Genomic DNA, 21,956 nt, shown 5'->3' on the forward strand with positions numbered 1-21,956 from the left:
ACCCAAAAAAGACAACCTAAAGGCACTGACCAAGCTCCTGAGGGTCAAGGATAAAGAAAGGATCCTAAAAGCAGCAAGAGAAAGGAAACAAACAACATACAATGGAGCTTCAATATGCTGGCAGCAGACTTTTCAGTGGAAACTTTATAGGCTAGGAGATAGTGGCATGACATACTTAGAGTGCTGAAGGAAAACACAACAACAAACTTTTGCCCTGGAATAAGGAGAAATGCTTTGACAGACAAACAAAAGCTAGAGATTTCATCAACACCATACCTATCCTATAAGAAGGCATAAATGGAATACTTCAATCAGAAAAAGGATATTAGTAATAAGAAATCATCTGAAGGTACAAAACTCATTGGCAATAGTAAGTACACAGTATGACATACAATATTGTAATACCATAGCAGCAGTATACAAACTACTCTTAAGTAGAAAGACTTAAAGACGAGCCAATCAAAAAATAACTATAAAAAGTTTTCAAGACATAGTACAACAAGATATAAACAATAAAAAGTTAAAAAGAGGCTGGACAAAGTTATATAATTTTTATCAGTTTTCTTTTTGCTTATTTATGCAAGCCGTGTAGTTAATCCAGTTAAAATAATGGGTTATAAGATAGTATTTGCAACATTCATTGTAACCTCAAGTCGAAAACTATACAATGGCTACACAAAAAATAAAAAGGAAGAAATAAAATATTCTTTTATTTTAGGAGAAGAAGGTAAGAGAAAATCACCTTCACTACAAGGAAAACAAGAAGGAATGAAGGAAGGAAAAGAAGACCACAAAATAACCAGGGAACCAATAACAAAATGGCAGGAGTAAGTCCTTACTTATTGGTAATAACACTGAATGTGAATGGACTAAACTCTCTAATCAAAATACATAAAGTAGCTGAAAGGATATAAAAATCAGAGCCACTCTCTGTTGTATACAAGAAATGCTTCATCTATAAAGAGACATATAGACTGAAAATAAATGGAAAAAGATACTCCATGCCAGTACAAACCAAAAAAGAGCAGGAATAGCTATACTTATATCAGACCAAATAGATTTCAAGCAAAAACTGTAAGAGACAAAGGTCATTATATAATGATAAAGGTGTCAATTTAGTAAGAGGATATCATAGTTGTAAATATATATTTACCCAACAGTGTAGTACCCAGATATATAAAGCAAATATTATAGACCCTAATTCAATAATAGCTGGAGGCTTTAGTATCCCACTTTCAGCTTTGGACAGACCTTCCAGACAGAAAATCAACAAACATTGGAATTAATTTGTACTGTAGACCAAATGGAGCTAATATTTACAGAACATTTCATCCAATGGCTGCAGAATACACATTCTTCTCCCCAACACACTGGATCATTCTTGAGGATAGGCCATGTGTTAGGCCACAAAACAAGTCTTAAAACATTAAAAAAAAATTGAAATAATATTGAGCATCTTCTCTGACAACAATGGAATAGCACTAGTAATCAATAACATGAAACATTTTGGAAGCTCTGCAGACACATGGAGATTAAACAATGTGCTCCTGAATGACCCGTGTGTCAATGAAGAAATTAAGGAGGAAATTTAAAAATTTCTTGAAACAAATGATAATGGAAGCACAACATACCGGAACCTATGGGATACAGCAAAAGCAGTACTAAGAGGGAAGTTTATAGCTACAAATGCTTACATCAAAGAAGAAGAAAAATTTCAAATAACTTAACAATGCATCTTGAAGAACTAGAAAAGCTAGAGCAAATCAAACCCAAAATTAGTAGAAGAAATAATAAAGATCAGAGCAGAGATAAATGAAATTAAAATGAATAAAACAATATGAAAACATCATTAAAACAAAAAGTTGGTTTATCAAAAAGCTAAACAAAATTTACAAACCTTTAACCAGACTAAGAAAAAGAGAACACAAATAAATATCAGATGTGAAAAAGTAGACATTACAACAGATACTGCAGAAATTTAAAGCATTGTTAGTGGCTACTATCACCAACTATATGCCAAATACATATCAACTATATGCCAATAAATTGGAAAATCTAGAAGAAATGGATAAATTCTTACACACATACAACCTACTAAGATTATTGAACCATGAAGAAATCCAAAACCTGAACAGAACAATAATAAGTAATGAGATTGATGCCATAATACAAAGCCCCCCAGCAAAGAAACAACCAGGACCTGGTGACTTCAATGCTGAATTCTACCAAACATTTAAAGAAGAACTAATTCCAATCCTACTCAAACTATTCCAAAAGGTAGAAGAGGAGGGAATACTTTCAAACTCATTATACAAGGCCAGTATTACCTTGATACCAAAACCAGACACAGACACATGAAAAAAAAAAAAAAAAAAAGGAAACTATAGTTAAATATCCCTGATGAACATTGATGCAAAAAACCTCTGCAAGATACTAGCAAGCTGAATTCAACAACACATTAGAAAATCAGTCATCATAACCAAGTGAGATTTATCCAAGGGTTGCCAGGATGGTTCAACATTTGCACATTAATCAATGTGATACATATTATCAACAGAATGAAGGACAAAAACCATATGATCATTTCAATTAGTCCTGAAAAAGCATTCAGTAAAATTCAACATTCTTTTCATGAGATAATCTCTTTAAAAACTGGTTTATTGGAACAAACATATATCAGGATAATAAAAGGCATAGCTGGTATCATACTGAATCAGGAAAAACTGAAAGCTTTTCGTTAAAGATTTGGAATGTGACCACAATGCCTACTGTCACCACTATTGTTCAACATAGTACTGGATGTCCTAGTTAGGGCAGTCACACAAGAGAAAGAAAGGGCATCCAAATTAGGAAGAAGTCAAATTATCTTTATTTGCCAATAATATGATCTTGTATTTGGAAAAACTTAAAATTCCATAAAAAAACTATTAGAAAGGATGAACAAATTCAGTGAAGTTGGAGGATACAAAATCAACCTACAGAAATCAGTATCATTTCTATATGCCAATGGCAAATAATCTGAAAAAGAAATCAAGAAAGCTAATTCAGTTTGCAGTAGCTACACATAAAACTCAGTACTTAGGATTTGACCAGAGAAGTGAAAAATCTTCCTACAATGAAAGCTACAGAACATTGATGAAAGAAATTGAAGAGGACACAAAAAAATGGAAAGACATCCCCTCTTAATGGATTGTAAAAATCAATATTGTTAAAATGACCATATTACCTTAAGCAATCTACAGCTTCAATGCGAGCCCTGTAAAAGTACCAATGTCATTCTTCACAGAAATAGAAAAAACAATCCTAAAATTTATATAGAATAGAAGAGACCCAGAATAGCCAAAGCTATTGTAAGCAAAAAGAACAAAACTAGAGGAATCACATTTCTTAAATTAAATTGTACTATAAAGCTGTAGTAACTAAAACAGCATGAAAATTGACACATAGACCAATGGAACCTCACAGACAACCCAGAAATATATTCGTACATCCATATAAACTAATTGTTGATGGAGTTGCCAAGAACATACATTGGGAAAAGAACAGTCTCTTCAATAAATTCTGCTGGGAAAACTAGATATCCATGGGCATAAGAATGAAACTAGTCCCCTATCTCTTGCCATATACAAAAATTAAATCACAATGGATTAAACACTTAAATCTCAGACTTCAAACTATGAAACTACTAAAAGAAAACATTGGGGAAAGTCTCCAGGATGTTGGACTGAGCAAGGATCTTTTGAGTAATATCCTACAAGCACAGGCAACCAAAGCAAAAATGAACATATGGGATTACATCAAGCTGAAAAGCTTCTGGACAGCAAGGGAACAATCAACAAATCAAAGAGAAAACTCACAGAGTAGGAGACAATATTTGCAAACTGCCCATCTAACAAAGGATTAATAACCAGAATATATAAGCAGCTAAAAACTACTCTGTAGGAAAAAAGTTAATAATCCAATTAAAAAATGGGCCAAAGCTATGAGTAGACTTTTCTCAAAAGAAGACATACCATTTGCAAATAGATATATGGAAATATGCTCAACATTATTGATCATCAGAGAATAAAAATCAAAACTAAGATGAGATATCATCTCATCCCAGCCTGAATGGCTCTTATCCACAAGACAGGCAATAACAAATGCTGATAAAGATGTGGGTAAAAAGGGAACTCTCATACATTGTAGGTAGGAATGTAAATTAGTACAACTACTATGGAGAACAGTTTGGAAGTGACTCAAACAATTAGAAATAGGCTGGGTGCAGTGGCTCACACCTATAATCCCACACTTTGGGAGGCTGAGGTGGGTGGATCACTTGAAGTCAGGAGTTTGAGACCAGCCTAGCCAACATGGTGAAACTGCATCTCTCCCAAAAATACAAAATTAGAGGGGTGTGGTGGCGCACACACCTGTAATCCCAGTTACTTTGGAGGCTGAGACAGGAGAATCACTTGAACCCAGGAGTCGGAGGTTGTCCTGAGCCAAGATTGTGCCATTGCACTCCAGCCTGGGTGACAGAGTGAGACTCCGTCTCAGGGAGAAAAAAAAAAAAATGGAAATAGAACTGTGATATGATCTAGCTATCACACTGCTAGGTATGTACCCAAAAGAAAGGAAATCAGTATATTGAAGAGATGTCTGCATTTCCATGTTTATTTTAGCATTATTCATAATAGCCAAAATTTGGAAGCAACCCAAATGTTCATCAACAGATGAATGGATAAAACAAATGTGGTGCAAACACACAATGGTGTACTATTCAGCCATAAAAGAATTGAAATCCTGTCATTTGCAACAACATGAATGAAATTGGAGGTCATTGTGTTAAGTGAAATAAGCCAGGTACAGAAAGACAAACTTTACATGTTCTCACTTATTGGTGGGAGCTAAAAATTAAAACAATTGAACTCATGGAGTTAGAGAGTAGAAGGATGGTCACCAGAGCCTGGGAAGGGTAGCTGGAGGAAGTGGGAATAATTAATGGATTACAAAAAAAATAGCTGGAAAGAACAAATAAGACCTGGTATTTGCTAGCATGATAGGGTGACTGTATTAAAAAATAAGTTAATTGTTGGATTGTCTGTAATGTAGAAGTTAAGTGCTTGAGGTGATGGATGCCCCATTTACCCTGATATGATTATTATGCATTGCCTGTGTGTTTCACATGTCATCTACCCTATAGATACATCTACCATGTCCCCACACACAAAAATTCTAGAGATATTTTATAAGGATAAATGGTACTCATTTTTATTATTCATTGATAAAGTTTTCCTAGTTTTGTTCGTTTACAGTTTTGTAGATACTATAGTGTTATGCTCAGTATCAATAATTCACTAACATTTTGGTTAGGCATTACATTTTTTGGGAAATCATTTAACTCTCATCTGTTTTCCTGGAATCAAAATCTTAGAGTTAGAAGGAAACTTGGAGATCTTCAGATCTGCAACCTCCCTGACAGCTAGCTTAAATATGGCCAGTAACGGGGAATGTCTCACTGCTCAAATTGCAAAAGGATTATCTCTTTATTAAAGTCAAGATAACTGTATTTTGTATGTATCTTCAGTACCTCATTAGAAAAATTAGAGATTGATATGACAGGATATTTTGTTGTTTAACTTGCTGCATTCTAACCTCTGTAGAATGTAGCAGGTTTTGACAATTTATACTTAATAATTAGTTTTCATATACCCCTCACTTGGCTTTTGTCCCAGTTACTCTTGTTGCTCCAATTGCTCACACTCAGGTTACTGGTAACTTGTTAAGGCCAATATTTGAACCCCTCCATTTAACACCTTTAATTTTCATCATATTTCAAGCTTATCTCTTTATCAACTTCTGAATCACATTGTCATATTTTACGTCCTACTCTTGCTGTTATCTTCCTGTCTCTTTCAGTGGAGCATCTTTTCATTTCCCTTTGAATAATTAGAGTTTGCTAAGACTTTATCCTTGGTTTACTTTTCAAAACCAATGACTTTATTGTTTTTTGAAAAGTTATACATACTTACATTCAAGCAGTAAGAAAGAATAAAAAGAAGAAAGCAAAGAAAAAACTAGTTCACATGTTAGAGATAAAAATTTTTAATATTATCATATAACCATCTCTTAATGGCCAGATACAGAGAAGACTAGATGGGTAGATTAATTATATAAAAAGAGTGTAATATTTTTGAAAAAGAGATTTACATTTATCATATTTATTTGGAACCAACTAAATGAAGAGAAACAGAAGTAAATGTAAATGAGGTGTTAAACTTTAAATAAATGTTTTCTCTGCTTCAAAAGAATTAATTTCTTTAAGATTAAAAGAAAGGTTACAAAAAGAAATTAACACCTTGCTATGCAAGATGGAAAACCCAGCATTTTTACAAAACTTGTTTGTAAAAGTTTTTTGTTTCCTCTACATCTTGAGTTTTGTTCATTCAATTTCTTTGTAAAAATTTTACCAAAGTCTGTAACTTTATATATTACAAGAATAATTTCCTCAGCTTTAAAGTCTTGTCTCTCTATATAACAAATTCAGTACTCATCACATTTTTAAAAGCCATGGCTTTTCTATTTATGAATTGTTTATTTTCATATATTTCTTGGTTAGCCAGATAAAATTGAAAGTATTACCAGGCGAGGAGGCTCACGCCTGTAATCCTAGCACTTTGGGAGGCCGAGGCAGGTGGATCACCTGAGGTCAGGAGTTCGAGACCAACCTGGTCAACATGGCGAAACCCCATCTCTACTAAAAATACAAAAATTAGCCGGGCGTAGTGGTGTGCGCCTGTAATCCCAGCTATCCAGGAGTCTGAGACTGGATAGTCCCTTGAACCCAGGGGGCAGAGGTTGCAGTGAGCCGATATTGCGTCATTGCATTGCAGCCTGGGAGCCACTTCACCCCAGCCTGGGTGAAAGAGCAAGACTCTATCTCAAAAAAAAAAAAAAAAAAAAAAAAAAGGCATTTTTTCAAGAAGGAATGAAAATAGCCATATTTCTAAGAACCTAGATGTTTGAGAATATGATTCAACAGGGATTAAATGGGCTGGGTATAATTTTATTGGGTTACACCCTTTTTTCCTTAGAACTTTCTAGATGTTACTCATTTATAGAATCGGTGGTTGCTGTGAGGATGTGTTACGGAGAGGTGTCTGATTTCCCCAACCTCCCCTTTATCACCCTCTGCTGTGGATATGGCTTGCCTTTGCTAAGTGGATGCCTGAAAATACTTTTTTCAACTTGATATTCAAAAACTTAAATAGAATATGTCAATATAATTTGTTCTAGATCACATTTTCCTGAAATACCTATGCATTTAAAATATTACTTTGTTCCAAGGATTTCTCTTTTGCATATATTTTTGCATACTTTTCTATTCCACTTTTTATACTCTAATTCAAGGAAGTTGTCTTTATGTTAGATTTTTTTTTTTTGGTCCGGCCTTCATATCTATTTTCTTAACAATTCTTTAATCTTTTTTCTTTTTCTTCTGCATTCATTTTATCTCAAGACCTTCCTTCATCAGTAATTCAAGTTTTAGCCATGTTTTATTTTTCTTTTGTTCTTTTTTTGAGATGGAGTCTCGCTCTGTCACCAGGCTGGAACACAATGGCACGATCTTGGCTCATTGCAACCTCCGACTCCCTGGTTCAAGCAATTCTCCTACCTCAGCCTCCCATGTAGCTAGGATTACAAGCATGCACCACCACGCCCAGCTAATTTTTGTATTTTTTTTAGTAGAGACAGGGTTTCACCACGTTGATCAGGATGATCTCGATCTCCTGACCTCGTGATCTGCATGCCTTGACCTCCCAAAGTGCTGGGATTACAGGTGGGAGCCCCGCTGCGCCTGGCCTTCTTTTGTTCTTTCTTACATTTCTTTTTAATCTGTAATAATGTTCTTTGTTATTCTTGTTGTTCTCAATTTAATGCCTCAATTCTTCAAATTCTTATTTTTGGATGTTTTACTATTTCTTTTCTGAGCTTGTATTTTATTAAATTCAGATTTTTGGTAAATTCTTTTCTTCCTTTGTGGCTTTTCTTTTTCAATTTGGATTCAAAATCTGTTTTGTTAAATGTACACTTTGCTCCACCAACTACAGAGTGTTTTCTATTCTAGAAGGGGTGACCCAGGGTTTTAAATTGTTGTCTGGCTTCAGCAGAGAGTGTTGGAACTACCAGGCCTGGTAGTTCTCTGTGTTTTTTGCTGAGAACCATTTCTGCTGCTCTTCATTCCTTTCTATAGATCCGTATTTCCATCTGGTGTTATCTTCTTTCTGTCTGAAGGACTTCCTTTAATATTTCTTAGAGTGCACATCTGCTGGTAGTGAAATTGTTTCAGCTGTCATACACCTGAAAAAATATCCCTATTTTTTCTTCATTTTGAAAGGTATTTTCAGTAAGTATAGAATGCTACATTGACAGATTTTTTTTTTCTTTAGCAGTTAATTACTCCACTATCTTCTAATGTGAATTGTTTCTGATAAGAATTCTGCTGTCATTCTTACTTTGTTCCCCTTTATATAATGTGCCCCCCTTTTATCCCTCGGCTAGTCAGAGCATAAACTACCACTACAACTGTATGAGCTTTGCAGTTTGTTTCCTCTAAGTTTTCTCTAATCCTTTTGGATGTTTTTTTTTTTTTTCTCTCTCTCTCTCTTATACTTGGGTAGTTTCCTTAAATGCATGTGCTGATTAGTACTTGGCTGAAGACAAGGTCCTCAGGTCTGTAGATCTTCAGAGATCTCCCTGTATCTGAGTAGATCTTTCCTCTATGACACTTTGCCCTGCAAACTCTAGCTCCCTTGACCTCGCTGGAACCCAGGGTATGTCTCCTTAATTTAGGAAGATTACTGGACTCCATTTAGGTTTCCTGTTTCTGTGCTGTAGCTTGGAAGCTCTCTGTAAGTAGTAAGCTGGGATAATCATAGAACTCACCTTATTTGTTGCCCTCTCCAGGGATGACATTGTCTGATGCCCAATATCTAAAAACCATTTTTCATACATTTTTTTCTAGTTTTTAGTTGCTCCATATAGAAGGGAAAATCTGGTCCCTCTAACTTACTTTTCTTTTTATTGAACATGTTTTCTCTGGATTAAATCCCAAAACTCTTTCCATGTTCCAAATGTATATTTCCTATTTTCTGACACCTGTTTCCTTCTGGCTGCTTTTACAAGTATCTTAAAAGTTAAGCATGTCATCCAAAAAAACTCAGTGCCTTTTCCCTCAAATGAGTTCAATCTCCTCTAGGCTTCCCAAATGAATACCTTAAGCCCCTACCATGCTAGATTTCTCTTTACTGAAAATTGCAATTTATAGTATAATGAGTCTTTAATACAGTCCCACAATACCTCTGTCAAGAGCTTAGCTGAACTAGAGAGAGCCGAAATGCCAGGTGTATGAATAGCTGCTCTAAGAGAACAAACCAAAATGAAAGTTACAGCCACCTTTAATTAATTACTGAGATAGTTTAAGCAAGAGGCTAAAGGGGAAAAAGTGCCAGCTCCCCATATTTTATTTTCCCCCATGCGTCAAGTGGATCCACATAGAAATGAGGGTTGTCTCACTGCCAGTGGATCCTCAAACAAAAGGTTCTTGCCATCTGATAGACCTGAGGCATGGGGGGAGGGTGTGGGAAGATGGCTGGGAGAGGAAAAGTATAAAGTCAGAATTAGGACAAATATCTTCAAGTTTACTGCCTCCTCCCGGTCTTCTAAGGAGGTTTCTGCAGAGACACCTAAGCAAACCTCAGCCAAAGCCCCCAATAAAAATGCCTCCGTATCAAGACATCTATGGTAGAGATACAGATATGTGTAAGAGTGTGATTGGCCAGGGAAACTAGTGTCCTTGACCAGGGGAACCTGTGTCCTTGAGTGTAACTCCCTTCAGAGACTGCAGTCCATTGACCTACAAGTCTGGTTGGGGAGAGCAGCTTTGCCCCATGCGGTGTGCCAGGTAAAACTTTGGTAATCACCTATGGTCAGGCCTGATGAATCACATGTAAGTTTTGGCCAGGAGCTAGATTTCTCAGTCTTTACTGAGTCACAAGTGCATGAGTATGTTCACAAAACCGTTTCTTACCATGTTTGTCATTGAAAGTTGAGGGCTTGTGTATCAGACAATGCAAGAAACAAGCAAATGGGAAAACTCTTTCATAAACAATAGCAAGTATTTATTTATTGCATATGGGTCTGTGTGTTGGCTGAAGCAGCTCTTACTGCTGCAGGTTTTCTGGTCCAGCTCTGTTTCAGGCTGCAAGTTAATTCCACTTCTGCTCCATGTGTCTGATTCTTGAACACAGTGCAACAAGTATAAACATGAAGAGCTTGTTTTGCCTGTGTTTGGAACTGGCACACTGTAACCTCCACCCAAGATTTCTTTGGCTAAAGCAAGTCATCTTATTAAATACAGCCAACAATTCATACTGTCAGTGTTAGTTTCTATGGAGGGTTGGGGGAGTATTTTAGGCCTTTACCCAGAGTCTACCAGGCCTTGCATTATTCCTTTCACAAATTATTAGCTACAGGCATGACAGCCAAATCCTGAGCCATGTTTTAATGTCAACATCTGAGATTTGGTCTTTATGCTGCCAGTGATTCAGTGTCCACTCCTTTGATATGGTGACAAGCAATTTCATTTTCCAACTCTGAAAGTACTGGAACTTATACACTTCCCATATTTCAATGGCCAGTGCCTTTCTGAGCTCGAATCTTTCTTAGAGTAGCTAGTCAAGTGCAGCCAGCAATAACCAAACTCATACTATCAGCATTCTGCGCTGACATCTCCTCACTCAGTGTAAAATTTATTAGGTTATTAGGTACATTTTTTGCCTTCCAGGTTATGCCAGGTGGCAGTTTTCTAAATGTTTTGTAACGACATAACATGGGTCGCCATTTTCTCAGCATCCTGTAACATATATTTTGCCGCCTTCCACCCAGTCCCAAAATCAATGCCACATAATTTAGCTTTTTATCATAGCAGCACCCCACTTAAAATTACCAATTTCTGTATCCCATCAGCTTTGGTGCAGAATAAACAACCACAAAATCTCACTAGCATGCAGTAACAAACATTTAGTTCTTGCTCATGAGTCTATCAGCTGGGATAACTGTGCTGCAGGCTGCAGGTCTGTTGGTTGGCTGGAGTGCTTCACCTTGAGGCAATATTGGATTTAGGTCTGCTCCATATTTCTTAATCCCAGTTCCAGGCTGAAGGGGCAGTGACTACCTGACTGTGTTCTTTTCAAGGCGAATATTGGAAATTTCCAAGGGGTGATCAGAAGCATACAATTTCTTAAGTTCTAGGCTCATAACAAGTATGCTGTCATTTATACCCATGTTTCCCTAGTCCAAGCAAGTCACATGGCCAAACTCAACATTAATGGAGCAGGGATCTGTACTCTATCCATGAAGGTATCCATGAAAGAAGTAAGCATTTGCTGAGTAATAATCTACCATAGTATGATATAAAATCATAGGCCAGTGGGCAAAAGTATGCTGGAGCTGTTAGTGTATGTTATGAGCATATGGTTTTCTAGGTAGTCTGACCCAATCCAGAAATAAAGCATTTAGAATGGAGTAAATGGACTGCAAATTTCAGATTGTCCTTATTAAATGTTAATTTTAAAAAGTACAGACTCTCATAATAGCTGGGCAGCATACAATTTAAGTTCCAGATTTCTGGCAAGTAACTCAAATGTACTTACTATTGAGAATAGATTGTGTTGGATACATACCAAAAAGAACATGACCAAAAAATCAAGCCTTCAGAAATGGTCATCTTACTTTAACTTAGAGCCAAATCAAGGGAACATATTGGGAACGAAAAGGAAAACCTTTTAGGCATATTCAGGTTTTCTCCAATAAAGCCAAAAACTTTTCAACAGCAGTAAAAATGTTGAAATATTTACTTCTTGGAATGATTAATATTAACTAATTCTTTGTGACTATAATTTAATGCACAGTCATTAATCTATTGAGCATATACCTAGTACCTAAACATTTAAGGAGAATAACAAAAACTGTTCTAAACCCATGCAGTATATTTTATAAAGAAAGGAAGGTCAGACTGCAGTTTCATTTTATGCTACTTATAATTGCTATCCAATCTAGCATAAGGGCATTCCTTCCAGCCCTACTCTTGTTATGTTAATATTTCTGATCTTATATTATTCTCTTATTTAGTGACTTCCTGCTAATAACAAAATAAAGCCCAAATTCCTTTATTCCACTGAAAACTAGCCCCTGCCTACCTCATTAGCCTTATCTTTCATATGTTTAGCATTATTTTTTCCTCCCTGGAACTGAAAAATCAGCAAAATAAAACCCCAAAGTGCTTTAGCGTTTAATACCTCTGGACCAGTGTGCACAGTACTGTATTCCTTTCTTGTCGGTTCCATGTAGAAAACACCTCCTCATTTTTAACAATAGAACTGGGGTGTGACCTCTATATAAAGCCTTTTTCTGTTCTCTTTTTTTGTACCCTCAACATATATAAATATATGTATAATATATAAAACATATGCATTGTATATGTATATACACACACAAATATATCTATATAAATGATTTATACAGTTTTTGGTTGCTTCTGTTATGCTTAAAGTCATGCTTCTTTGTAGTTGTTACCAACATGGCACTGGTGGCTCACACTGTAATCCCAAAATTTTGAGAGGTTGAGGCAGGTGAATTGTTTGAATCCAGGAATTTGAGACCAGCCTGGGCAACCCTGTCTCTACCGGAAAAAAAAAAAAGTTGGGTGTGGTGGTACACACCTGTACCCCCAGCTACTTGGGGTGCTGAGGCTGGAGGATCACTTGAACCCTGGAGATGGAGGTTACAGTGATCCGAGATCGTGTCACTGCACTCCAGCCTGGGTGATACAGCAGGACCCTGTCTTAAAAAAAAAAATGGGAATTTTAAAATTAAAAAATTATTTTTAAAACAAGCCAAAGGAGTATTAAGAATATAGAGGAAATATTAAAGTAAATTGAAACAAAAGTTAATTGCAAGAAGTAATTCGTAACATGAAATTTTCTTTCTTTTCTTTTTGGGTGGGGGGACAGTGTCTTGCTCTGTCGCCCATGCTGGAGGGCTGTGGGGTGATCTCGGGCCACTGCAAGCTCCGCCTCCCGGGTTCACACCATTCTCCTGCCTCAGCCTCCCGAGTAGCTGGGACTACAGGCGACCGCCACCATGCCTGGCTAATTCTTTTGTATTTTCAGTAGAGACAGGGTTTCACCGTGTTAACCAGAATGGTCTCGATCTCCTGACCTCATGATCCGCCTGCCTTGGCCTCCCAAAGTGCTGGGATTACAGGCGTGAGCCACCGTGCCCAGCTTGTAACAGGAAATTTATATGAAATCAGAAACACAATTACAGTGTTAAACTTCACAAACCTAATTCATTTAAATATAAAGATAGAAATTAAAATATAATGAAGCACTCGGAAATAGAAAATAAACAGTCTAAAATATTTTAAAAGTATGGGCTTAAGGAATAGCATAAAATAAAAAGGGGGTGTTACACATGGCTTTCAAGCTAGCTAGAGGAATTAAAGACAGCAGGTTCAAATTCCCCTGATTCATCCAGTGAGCTAATAGGATCGAGTCCAGCAAGTCCCCAGCTTAAAGACATTTTATTTTTAAGGCAAGGAAGCCTATTTATTGGGTATAATTTACAGTAAATAAAATGAAAAAAAAAAACACCACAAAACCTACTTATCCCTCTGTTTTCCTACCTCTCGTCTTAGAAAAAGATACTTACATTGTCCTGGTAACTTCCTTTTTAGAATATTTGTGGCTGATAACAAAAATGGACTACTTGTCTTTGAACTTTTACTGATTGAATAGATTCTTCCCAGGCCTCCTGCCCAGGTAAACTCAAAGGAGATGGTCTAGGTCTCCAGAAAGAGGTGCCAAGTGTAACAGTCATATCAAATGAATGAAATTCTCTCCTACTCATCAGAAACAAGATTTATTTCTTGCCATTTCATTCATCAGAAATGGGAGTTGAGTTTTCACTGGCTTATGGTTACTTCCAGAGGAGATGGATTCTAATTATAGTTGGCTGATCTGACTTTATCTTGCCTAAGGCAATGATTTTTAATTAACACAAAAACCAAAAACTTTTTCATGGCAGGTCTTGCTGATTTATTGCCTATTTATCCCCAATTCACTTATCTGAAACAGTGTTCAGAGTTATTTTTACTCACAATACTTCTGACACCAATTATACAGGTTTTTTCTTCCACCCAACAACCAACTCTTTGCTTCTCCAAACTCCAGTTGGGCAAGTCAGTTCAATTGTAACTACTTAGAATTAGTGCAGACCCTACAGATTAAGGACTCTGTCCCACAAGACTGCCCCCATTTTAGATCCCAATCACAAGTCCCACATTTCCACCTGTATTTCTGACCAACCGAGTTTAAATTGGGGGCTCCCAGGAGTCCTTCGTCAGATTTGTTAGTTTGCTAGAATGGCTCAGAAAAGTTTTCCATTTACTATTGCTTGTTTATTATAAAGGATACTATTCAGAAACAGCCAAATAGAAGAGTTGCATAGTTCATGGTATGGAGGAAGGAACAAGAAGCTTCCATGTCCTTTCTGAGCGTGCCATCTTCAGCACCTCAATGTGTTTACCAACTTGGAATTTCTCCAAACTCCATAGAGTTTTTTATGGAGCTTCCATTAAGTAGCCATCATTGATTCAATCATTGGCCGTTGGTGATTCAATTCAATCTCCATTTCCTCTTCCCTCTGCAGAGACCTGGTGGTGGGGCTGGATGTTAAAACCATGTAATCACACGGTTGCCTCCTCTTGCAGCCAGTCCTCATCTTGAACCTATCTAGGGGCTCACCGGGAATCATCTTATTAAGCATAAACTCTGATATGGTTGAAAGGAGCTTGTTATGCTTTGCTTGTAATAACAAAGGATGCTCCTATTACTCAAGAAATTTCAAAGGTTTTTGAAACTATGTTTCAGGAGTTGGGGACAAAATCCAAATACAGTGGGCCCTCTGTATCCATGGGTTCCACATCCCTGGATTCAGCCAACTGCAGATCTAAAATATTTGAAAAAGAATTGTATCTGTATTGAACATGTATAGACTTATCTTGTTATTCTCTAAACAATATGGTATAACAATATTTATGTAGCATTTACTTTGTATTAGTTATTCTGAGTAATATAGAGATTATTTAAAGTATACAGGAGGATGTGCATAGGTTATATGCAAATGCTACATCAGGGACGTGAACATGGTTGGATTTAGGTATCCCAGGAAGGTCCCTGCAACAGAAACGACTGTATATGTTTCTTATCGTATCACAAGTACCTTCTGACGTAAAACCTACCCACTATGATTCTCATTTTCTTTTCCTAAAAGTGAAATAAAAATAGCAGTATTCTTTAGGAAATTGCCAATACAATAAGTTGATAACTATTTTCCTTTCTAAATCTCTCAAATTGATATAATCACAAACAGACCTTTAAGAAAGTTTGTGTACAAAGCTTCATATTAAGATCAGGGAAAAAACAATGATAATAGATTTTTAAAATCATTTGTTAATTAAAAGAAAGAATCTAAAAGAAGAATACAAAGTAAAAGATTGCAGAAAACTTTATATTATTTAAGCCAAGAAGATTAAAAGAAAAAATGTAGAAAATAGAATATAATAAGCTTAAATAACTATGAGTAAGCAAAATTAAAAGTTAATGCAAAAAAGAAAAAATGGAGAGAAGGAACTCCTGAGAAAGAATATAAATTAGAATGAATGTAAAGCATTTAAAACTAAAGTATTGAAATTAAATCTCCAGTAAAGTGAAGCATATGCTCACATGTCTACCATAGGAAAGAAATAGGAGTGTGTATCTCTAACTAGGTCTTCTTGGTTTATTTCCCAAATCCTGAGATCCTTGAAGAGAAAGAGAATCAAGGGCCAGAAAATTGGATCCTCATTTCTTTCCATGGCATGAGCTTAGCTTCTTGAGCGTTCTGTATAAACCTGTGAAGGGAAGAAACAAACTTCAGCAGATAAGTACAGGTGAACATGGTTAGACAATCCACCAGTGGACCTTGCACACATCCAGGAGCAAATAAGCAGCAGACAGATTCATTTTTAAATCAGTCTTCACCATTTATTTTATTGGAAGTATTTAGCTATTGTTGGCATCCCATGCTGTTTGAATATAGAACTATTATTTTTAAGATTAAATATTTCACTCAGAAGTATATCAGATATTTAAATGACTACAAAGGATGAATTGTATTTGCATATTATTTCTATATTGCTGAAAGATTGTTGTAAATGAATTCAGCACCATGGTGTTAGGGGACTAGAAGAAGAAACTTGGGAACTGATAGATTATTATCAAGGTAAAGGTACTTATTCCCCAGGTGACAAATTCTACCTATCCTAGCTTTTATTATCCTTAAGATAGTGTTCTGTTTATTTCATAAGTACAGAAGTTTTAATTGGGTATGTCATTTTTCAAAGACAAAAGAAATGCCTAATTCACTCTAACAAACTTGTTAGTCACTGTTTATACCAGGAGGATTTCTACTCTACAGAGAATAATATTCTTTTCTTTTTCCTTTGTTGAGAAATCAAAATTTTATACTGACCTACAGCAGCCAAGCATACTTTAAAGCAAAATCATCTCAGGCTAACACAGATATATATCCTTTTAGTTTTATATATTCTTTTTTGTCCCCCTTTTATTCCTTAAGAAATGTTATATTCCAAAAGTAATTCACTAAGAAAATGTTAGTAAAATTTGTCATAGTAATTTATCTAAAGAAGAATACAAAGTGAAAGATTGCAGAAAAAAGTTATTTATAGGATTTGATATATTTTGGTTTTAGTATTAACTGAAGTTTTATTATTTCATTTTTTCTTTAAGGTTGTTAAGTTACTTGTAGGTTTTGGCTTGGTTGAAAAGGTTTTGGTAGTCAAATGTATAGCTAGTGTAGGAATGATTTGTAGCTATAACCTCACCCATATACCTAGCTTTCTATTTGTTATGAAGTCACAGTATTTCTAGAAGAGTTATTTGTATGGTTTACCTTGCCCAGTGCATGATCTTTCTCTTGAAAAAAAGGTTGTGGTAGGGGGTGTTACGATTTCAGTCCACCCTAATTCTGTTACTGTTTGCTTTGTTCAGCAATCACTGTGATCCTCCTGGCAGGGAACAAGATCCAGAGAACAAAACTAGTAGTGACTGTGTAGATAAAAAGGCAATGAATTCTGCTTTTAAGGCAAAGGGGGAATGGTCTACAAAAGAATGAAAATATGAATAAAAGTGTAGCATTGTTAACCTGAAGATCTATTGTACTTTTGAAAAAATCTTACACTGCAAAAAAAAAAAAAAAAAGTGACACTACAAAGATACTTAATTGTGTGACTAAAAATCTTGAAAAGGGTCATTGTTTAGTTACTGGTCAAATACTTGACAAGAAAATACCCTAGATTATTCACAATTGGAAAACCATAGAACGCTTTTCCTTAAAATGACAGGACAGTATTTCAGCAGCACATGTGGTATCATAATATATTATTTATTCTCTACTAGAACAGCTCTTTAGATCTGGTGAAGATGATGAGGTCAAGAGGAGTACTCCAGAGAAGAATGGAAAAGAAATGTTGGAGCAGACATTGCAGAAGGTAGTCTAATCTTTAAGATATTGAGCTGAGCAAGTTAAATCTGAATTTTAACGTAAAGGATTATATTTTAAAACGAGGGCTTATGAATGTAAACCTTGTGTGAATCCTTAATTTAAATTCATAATTCAAAATCATTGGCTTGCCAAAATGGGGTAAAAAAAAAATCAATGTTAGTGAAATAAATGTGTAAACACTTGTGCTTCCATTGACGTAGATTAAAATTATTTTCAAAAGGTGAAATGGAGAAAATGAAAAAAATAGAAATTGTAGAAATGTAGACTATATGTGCTTGTTAGTTATAACTTAGTTTAAGTTTAAAATATATTTTAATAAGACTGCTATACTTCCAGAAATATAGAGATTTGTAATATTTGAACTAAAACACTGAGCATAGTTATAACTTTACCTCAGTAAAATGGTAATATGTTTATAGTTTTAATGTTAAACATGAAAATGTACATGGTTCGTCTCATTTTAGATAAAAAATTATACCAATATAATTTAGTACAGCTTTTTATGTTTTAGTAAGACCATCCATGTAAACCTTATAGTCATGTTATAACATGTCTATCACTAATAGTAAAATACCGTTTTAAAATATTAACATTTACTTTTATAATTTTATACTTAATTTGTATTTTTATAAGTAAATACATTGTTATCAAGTTCAGTTAAGTGGATCTAATTATTAACACTTTGTTATAAAGAAAATAATCTTTAAATAGTTTGTTCTTGTAAGTGATTGTCATTTGGCTGCATTAGATTGATTTTAGTTTTTTACAAAACCTTAATACTTAGATAACTCTGAAAATGTATAAATATATAAACAAAAATATTAACATAGTTGCTTATATTTCGTTACATCTCTGAATTGACTTGTAGGAAATCTAGTGATTTACAGCAGATGATGTGATTGTTCATACTTCTAACAACTTGTCAGGTCACAAAGGCTGTCATCTCATTATTACTGAATGACACATATCAAGTTAACATAGTAACACAGAGAACTAGAAATGCTTACATTTATTTGTCTTTAGGTAAAATGATTAATTGAATTAATCTATGCACTACCAGGTAGGATGTCATACAGTTCACACTAGCTTATCATCTTTTTTTCAGAATAATATTTTTATTTGCCGGGTTTTATATGATTTTTGTATCTATGGATATGTAATACTATGCTACTTTTTCTTGCCTTAGGGTAGAAACCCTAAAGAAAGCCATATTTCATTCCATCTGCCATAAATGAATGCTACAATAGTAGATCCAGACATCCATTTTAAGACCTGAACAGCCAATATAAATTATTTTCATTAGTATACTATTTTTTATATTTACCTAATGTAGTTTTATCAATCACAAGTTAATTCCTCATGTTTGAGTTTCATTATTTTAAAAGGTTATATATGAAACTCACTCAAAATAAATTTAAAAAACAGTAATAAGGTGAAAACAATATGTGTATACAGTAGAAATGAAACATATGAGCAGATTATTTTAAAAATAATATATTAACATTTCACATTGTTATTGGCAGAATTGTGATCTACCCCCCACATTTATATATATTAAGAGTCCTAAGCTGTATTATCTCAGAATGTTTACATTCATTTGGAGATAGAGTCCTTACAGAGGTAATTAAGTTAAAATAAGGCTATTAGGGTCAGCCCTAATTCAACATGACTGGTGTCTTTATTTAAAAAAAGGAAATTAGAATACAGACAAATACAGAGGGAAGTCCATGTGAAGACACAGGGAAAAGATAGCCATTTACAAGCCAAGGAGAAAGGCCTCAGAAGAAACCAACCCTGCTGACACCTTGATCTTGGACTTCTAGACTCCAGGAATGTGAGAAAATAAATTTCTGTTGTTTAAGTCACCTACTCTGTTATACTTTGTTATGGCAAACCTAGCAAACTACACTCTTCATAGCTTCATAATGTCAGGTATTTTATTTCAGTTTTGGAAAGAGCCTCTTTTTTTTTTTTTTTTTTTTGGAGGGGGACAGGGTCTTGCACTGTCGCCCAGGATGGAGTGCAGTGGGCAATGCTGGCTCACTGCAACCTCTGCCTCCCAGGTTCAAGCAATTCTCGTGCCTCAGTCTCCCAAGTAACTGGGACTACAGGCGTGTGCCACCATGCCTGGCTAATTTTTGTGTTTTTTGTAGAGGTGGGGTTTCACCATGTTGGCCAGGCTGGTCTTGAACTCCTGGGTTCAAGTAATCCGCCTGCCTCAGCCTCTCAAAGTGCTGGGATTACAGGCATGAGCCACCGCACCTGGCCTGAAAAGAGTCATCTATTTGGTGTATTATTTTAAATGTTCAATACTATAAGAAAACGTGGGCTTGAGCTGAATTATAATCCACAAATTGAATACTTTTAACAGTTCCCCAGACTTTCATTCTCAAGTATGTATTAAAATTTACTTTCCTATTTTTGAAGGATTAAAATCAGTTTAACAATTTTTGAGTATACCTTGAATAACACTTTAATAAGTGCTATGGATTTTCCCTTTTCAAAATGTTTAAAAGTAGTGTCTCTGTTTTGTTATTTGTCCTCCATTTTAAACTCAAATAATTTTGACCAGTTCTCATGATTAAACATACATTCACATTATGCAGTTAACAGACCTTAAAACCACAGACATCTTCAATTGGTATGTATATAGAGGTGGAAAGTTGTGGCATCTTTCCTCATCTATCATAAGGGCCACAGTTGACACTCCTATAATAAAAGGCAGTTTAACACGAGAAATACATAACATTTATTTAATCAAAGTTTTATGTGCCACAGGAGGCTTCAAAAACAAAGACCCAGAGAAAACTGTCTATTTATGCGCTTAGGTTCAATAAAGAAAGGATAGCCATGTAGAAATGTATCTATACAAAAGGGTATGTCTATGGTAATAGGCTAAGGAGGGGCAAACCAAGCAAGGCCTATCTGCTCAGATTCTTCTTGCCCTCTGTGTAGACTTCCTTCCTTCCCGGGTATGGGACAGGACCCCTCTGGAATGAAAGTCTTCAAGGGAGAACTGAGAAGGGAGAAAGTTACCTTTCTTGGTTTTATGGCTTGCTTTTGGGGAGAAGAGTTCTAGTTTGTATGACCTGCCTTAGAGAAGAGGAATTATGTTTGATGTGACTTACTTTATGGGAGAAAATGGGGCGGGTGACAGGAGGGCAGGAGATCTTGCTTCTGAGGCACTTCCAGTGACCTTCAATTCAAGGTACTTGGCAAGCCAAAGTGGCATATTTTGGTGTGTTGTATTCTGAGCCCCAACGTATGTAAAATGTTAATGAGTTGTCCCCAAACTTAAGTGGATTTTAGTCAAAAGAAAAAAAATGCTAATTTCCAGAATTGGAATCTCAAATTTAAGATGTTTATTAGTTATATTTATTTGTAACATATTTTAATTGAATTGAAATATACAGCTGATTTAATGGCTAATTCAGAATATTCATCACAAGTAATTATATTTTAGTTACAGCAGTTTTATTAGGTAGATGTTAAGGTGAATGATAATAGAAACAGTAATAATGATAATGATAGTAAATTGTTTATTACTTACTGTCTGTCAGGAATTATGGTTTATGATCACATTTAATACTCCCAACAAAACTGTAAGGTATAGGTATTACTATCCTCATTTCACAGATGAGGAAACTAAAGGTAAAATACCTTTAATATTTTACCAACTAAAGCAAGTAGAGTTGGAAGTGAGATATAGACCTGATTCAAAATTCTATTTCCCCTAAAACACACTGCTTCTTATTAATATTTTTGTATCACCAAAGTCACTTTTTAAAAAAAAGTGTGGACCAGTCAAGGCAACACAATGAGACCCTGTCTCTACAAAAAATAAAAAGTTAGCCAGGTGTGATGGTACATGCCTCTGGTCCCAGCTCCTTTGGAGGCTAAGGTGGGAGGATCACTTGAGCCCAGGAGGTCAAGGCTGAAGTGAACCATGATCGGGCCACTGCACTCCAGCCTGGGCAATAAAGTGAGATCTTGACTCAAAGAAAGTGTAATTGTTTATTTGCATCAAATATGTATTTAAAGAATACAGTATATTTTACTCACTCCCCTTTGGAATCTAATATGCAAAAGTATTTTAAAATATATTTATGAAAAGTATACTGATTTGGGCAGTGATTAAAAATCCTTCAATAAAATTTAGAAGTAGAGTGATTTGGAAAAAGTGAAAAGGATTCTGGCATAGATTTTTTTCTTGAACACTGTATTTTTTGTCACATTAATCAGCTACCCAGTAAAGTGTTTACATTGAGAAGGAACAATACAATCTC

General features: G+C 35.3%; 1 protein-coding gene across 2 annotated transcripts in view; it reads left to right on the plus strand.

Annotated features, from left to right (window-relative positions):
- CNTLN (centlein) overlaps positions 1-21,956 on the plus strand; it is a 361,398-nt gene that overhangs the window by 223,921 nt on the left and 115,521 nt on the right. For both annotated transcript variants that reach the window (XM_031654268.1, XM_031654269.1), the window contains exon 14: positions 17,565-17,656. In XM_031654268.1, coding sequence (XP_031510128.1) covers positions 17,565-17,656 — 92 coding nt within the window. The remainder of the gene's footprint in view (positions 1-17,564; positions 17,657-21,956) is intronic.

This window comes from Papio anubis, chromosome 13, assembly GCF_008728515.1.
Source record: "Papio anubis isolate 15944 chromosome 13, Panubis1.0, whole genome shotgun sequence".
NCBI classification, from domain to species: Eukaryota; Metazoa; Chordata; class Mammalia; order Primates; family Cercopithecidae; genus Papio; species Papio anubis.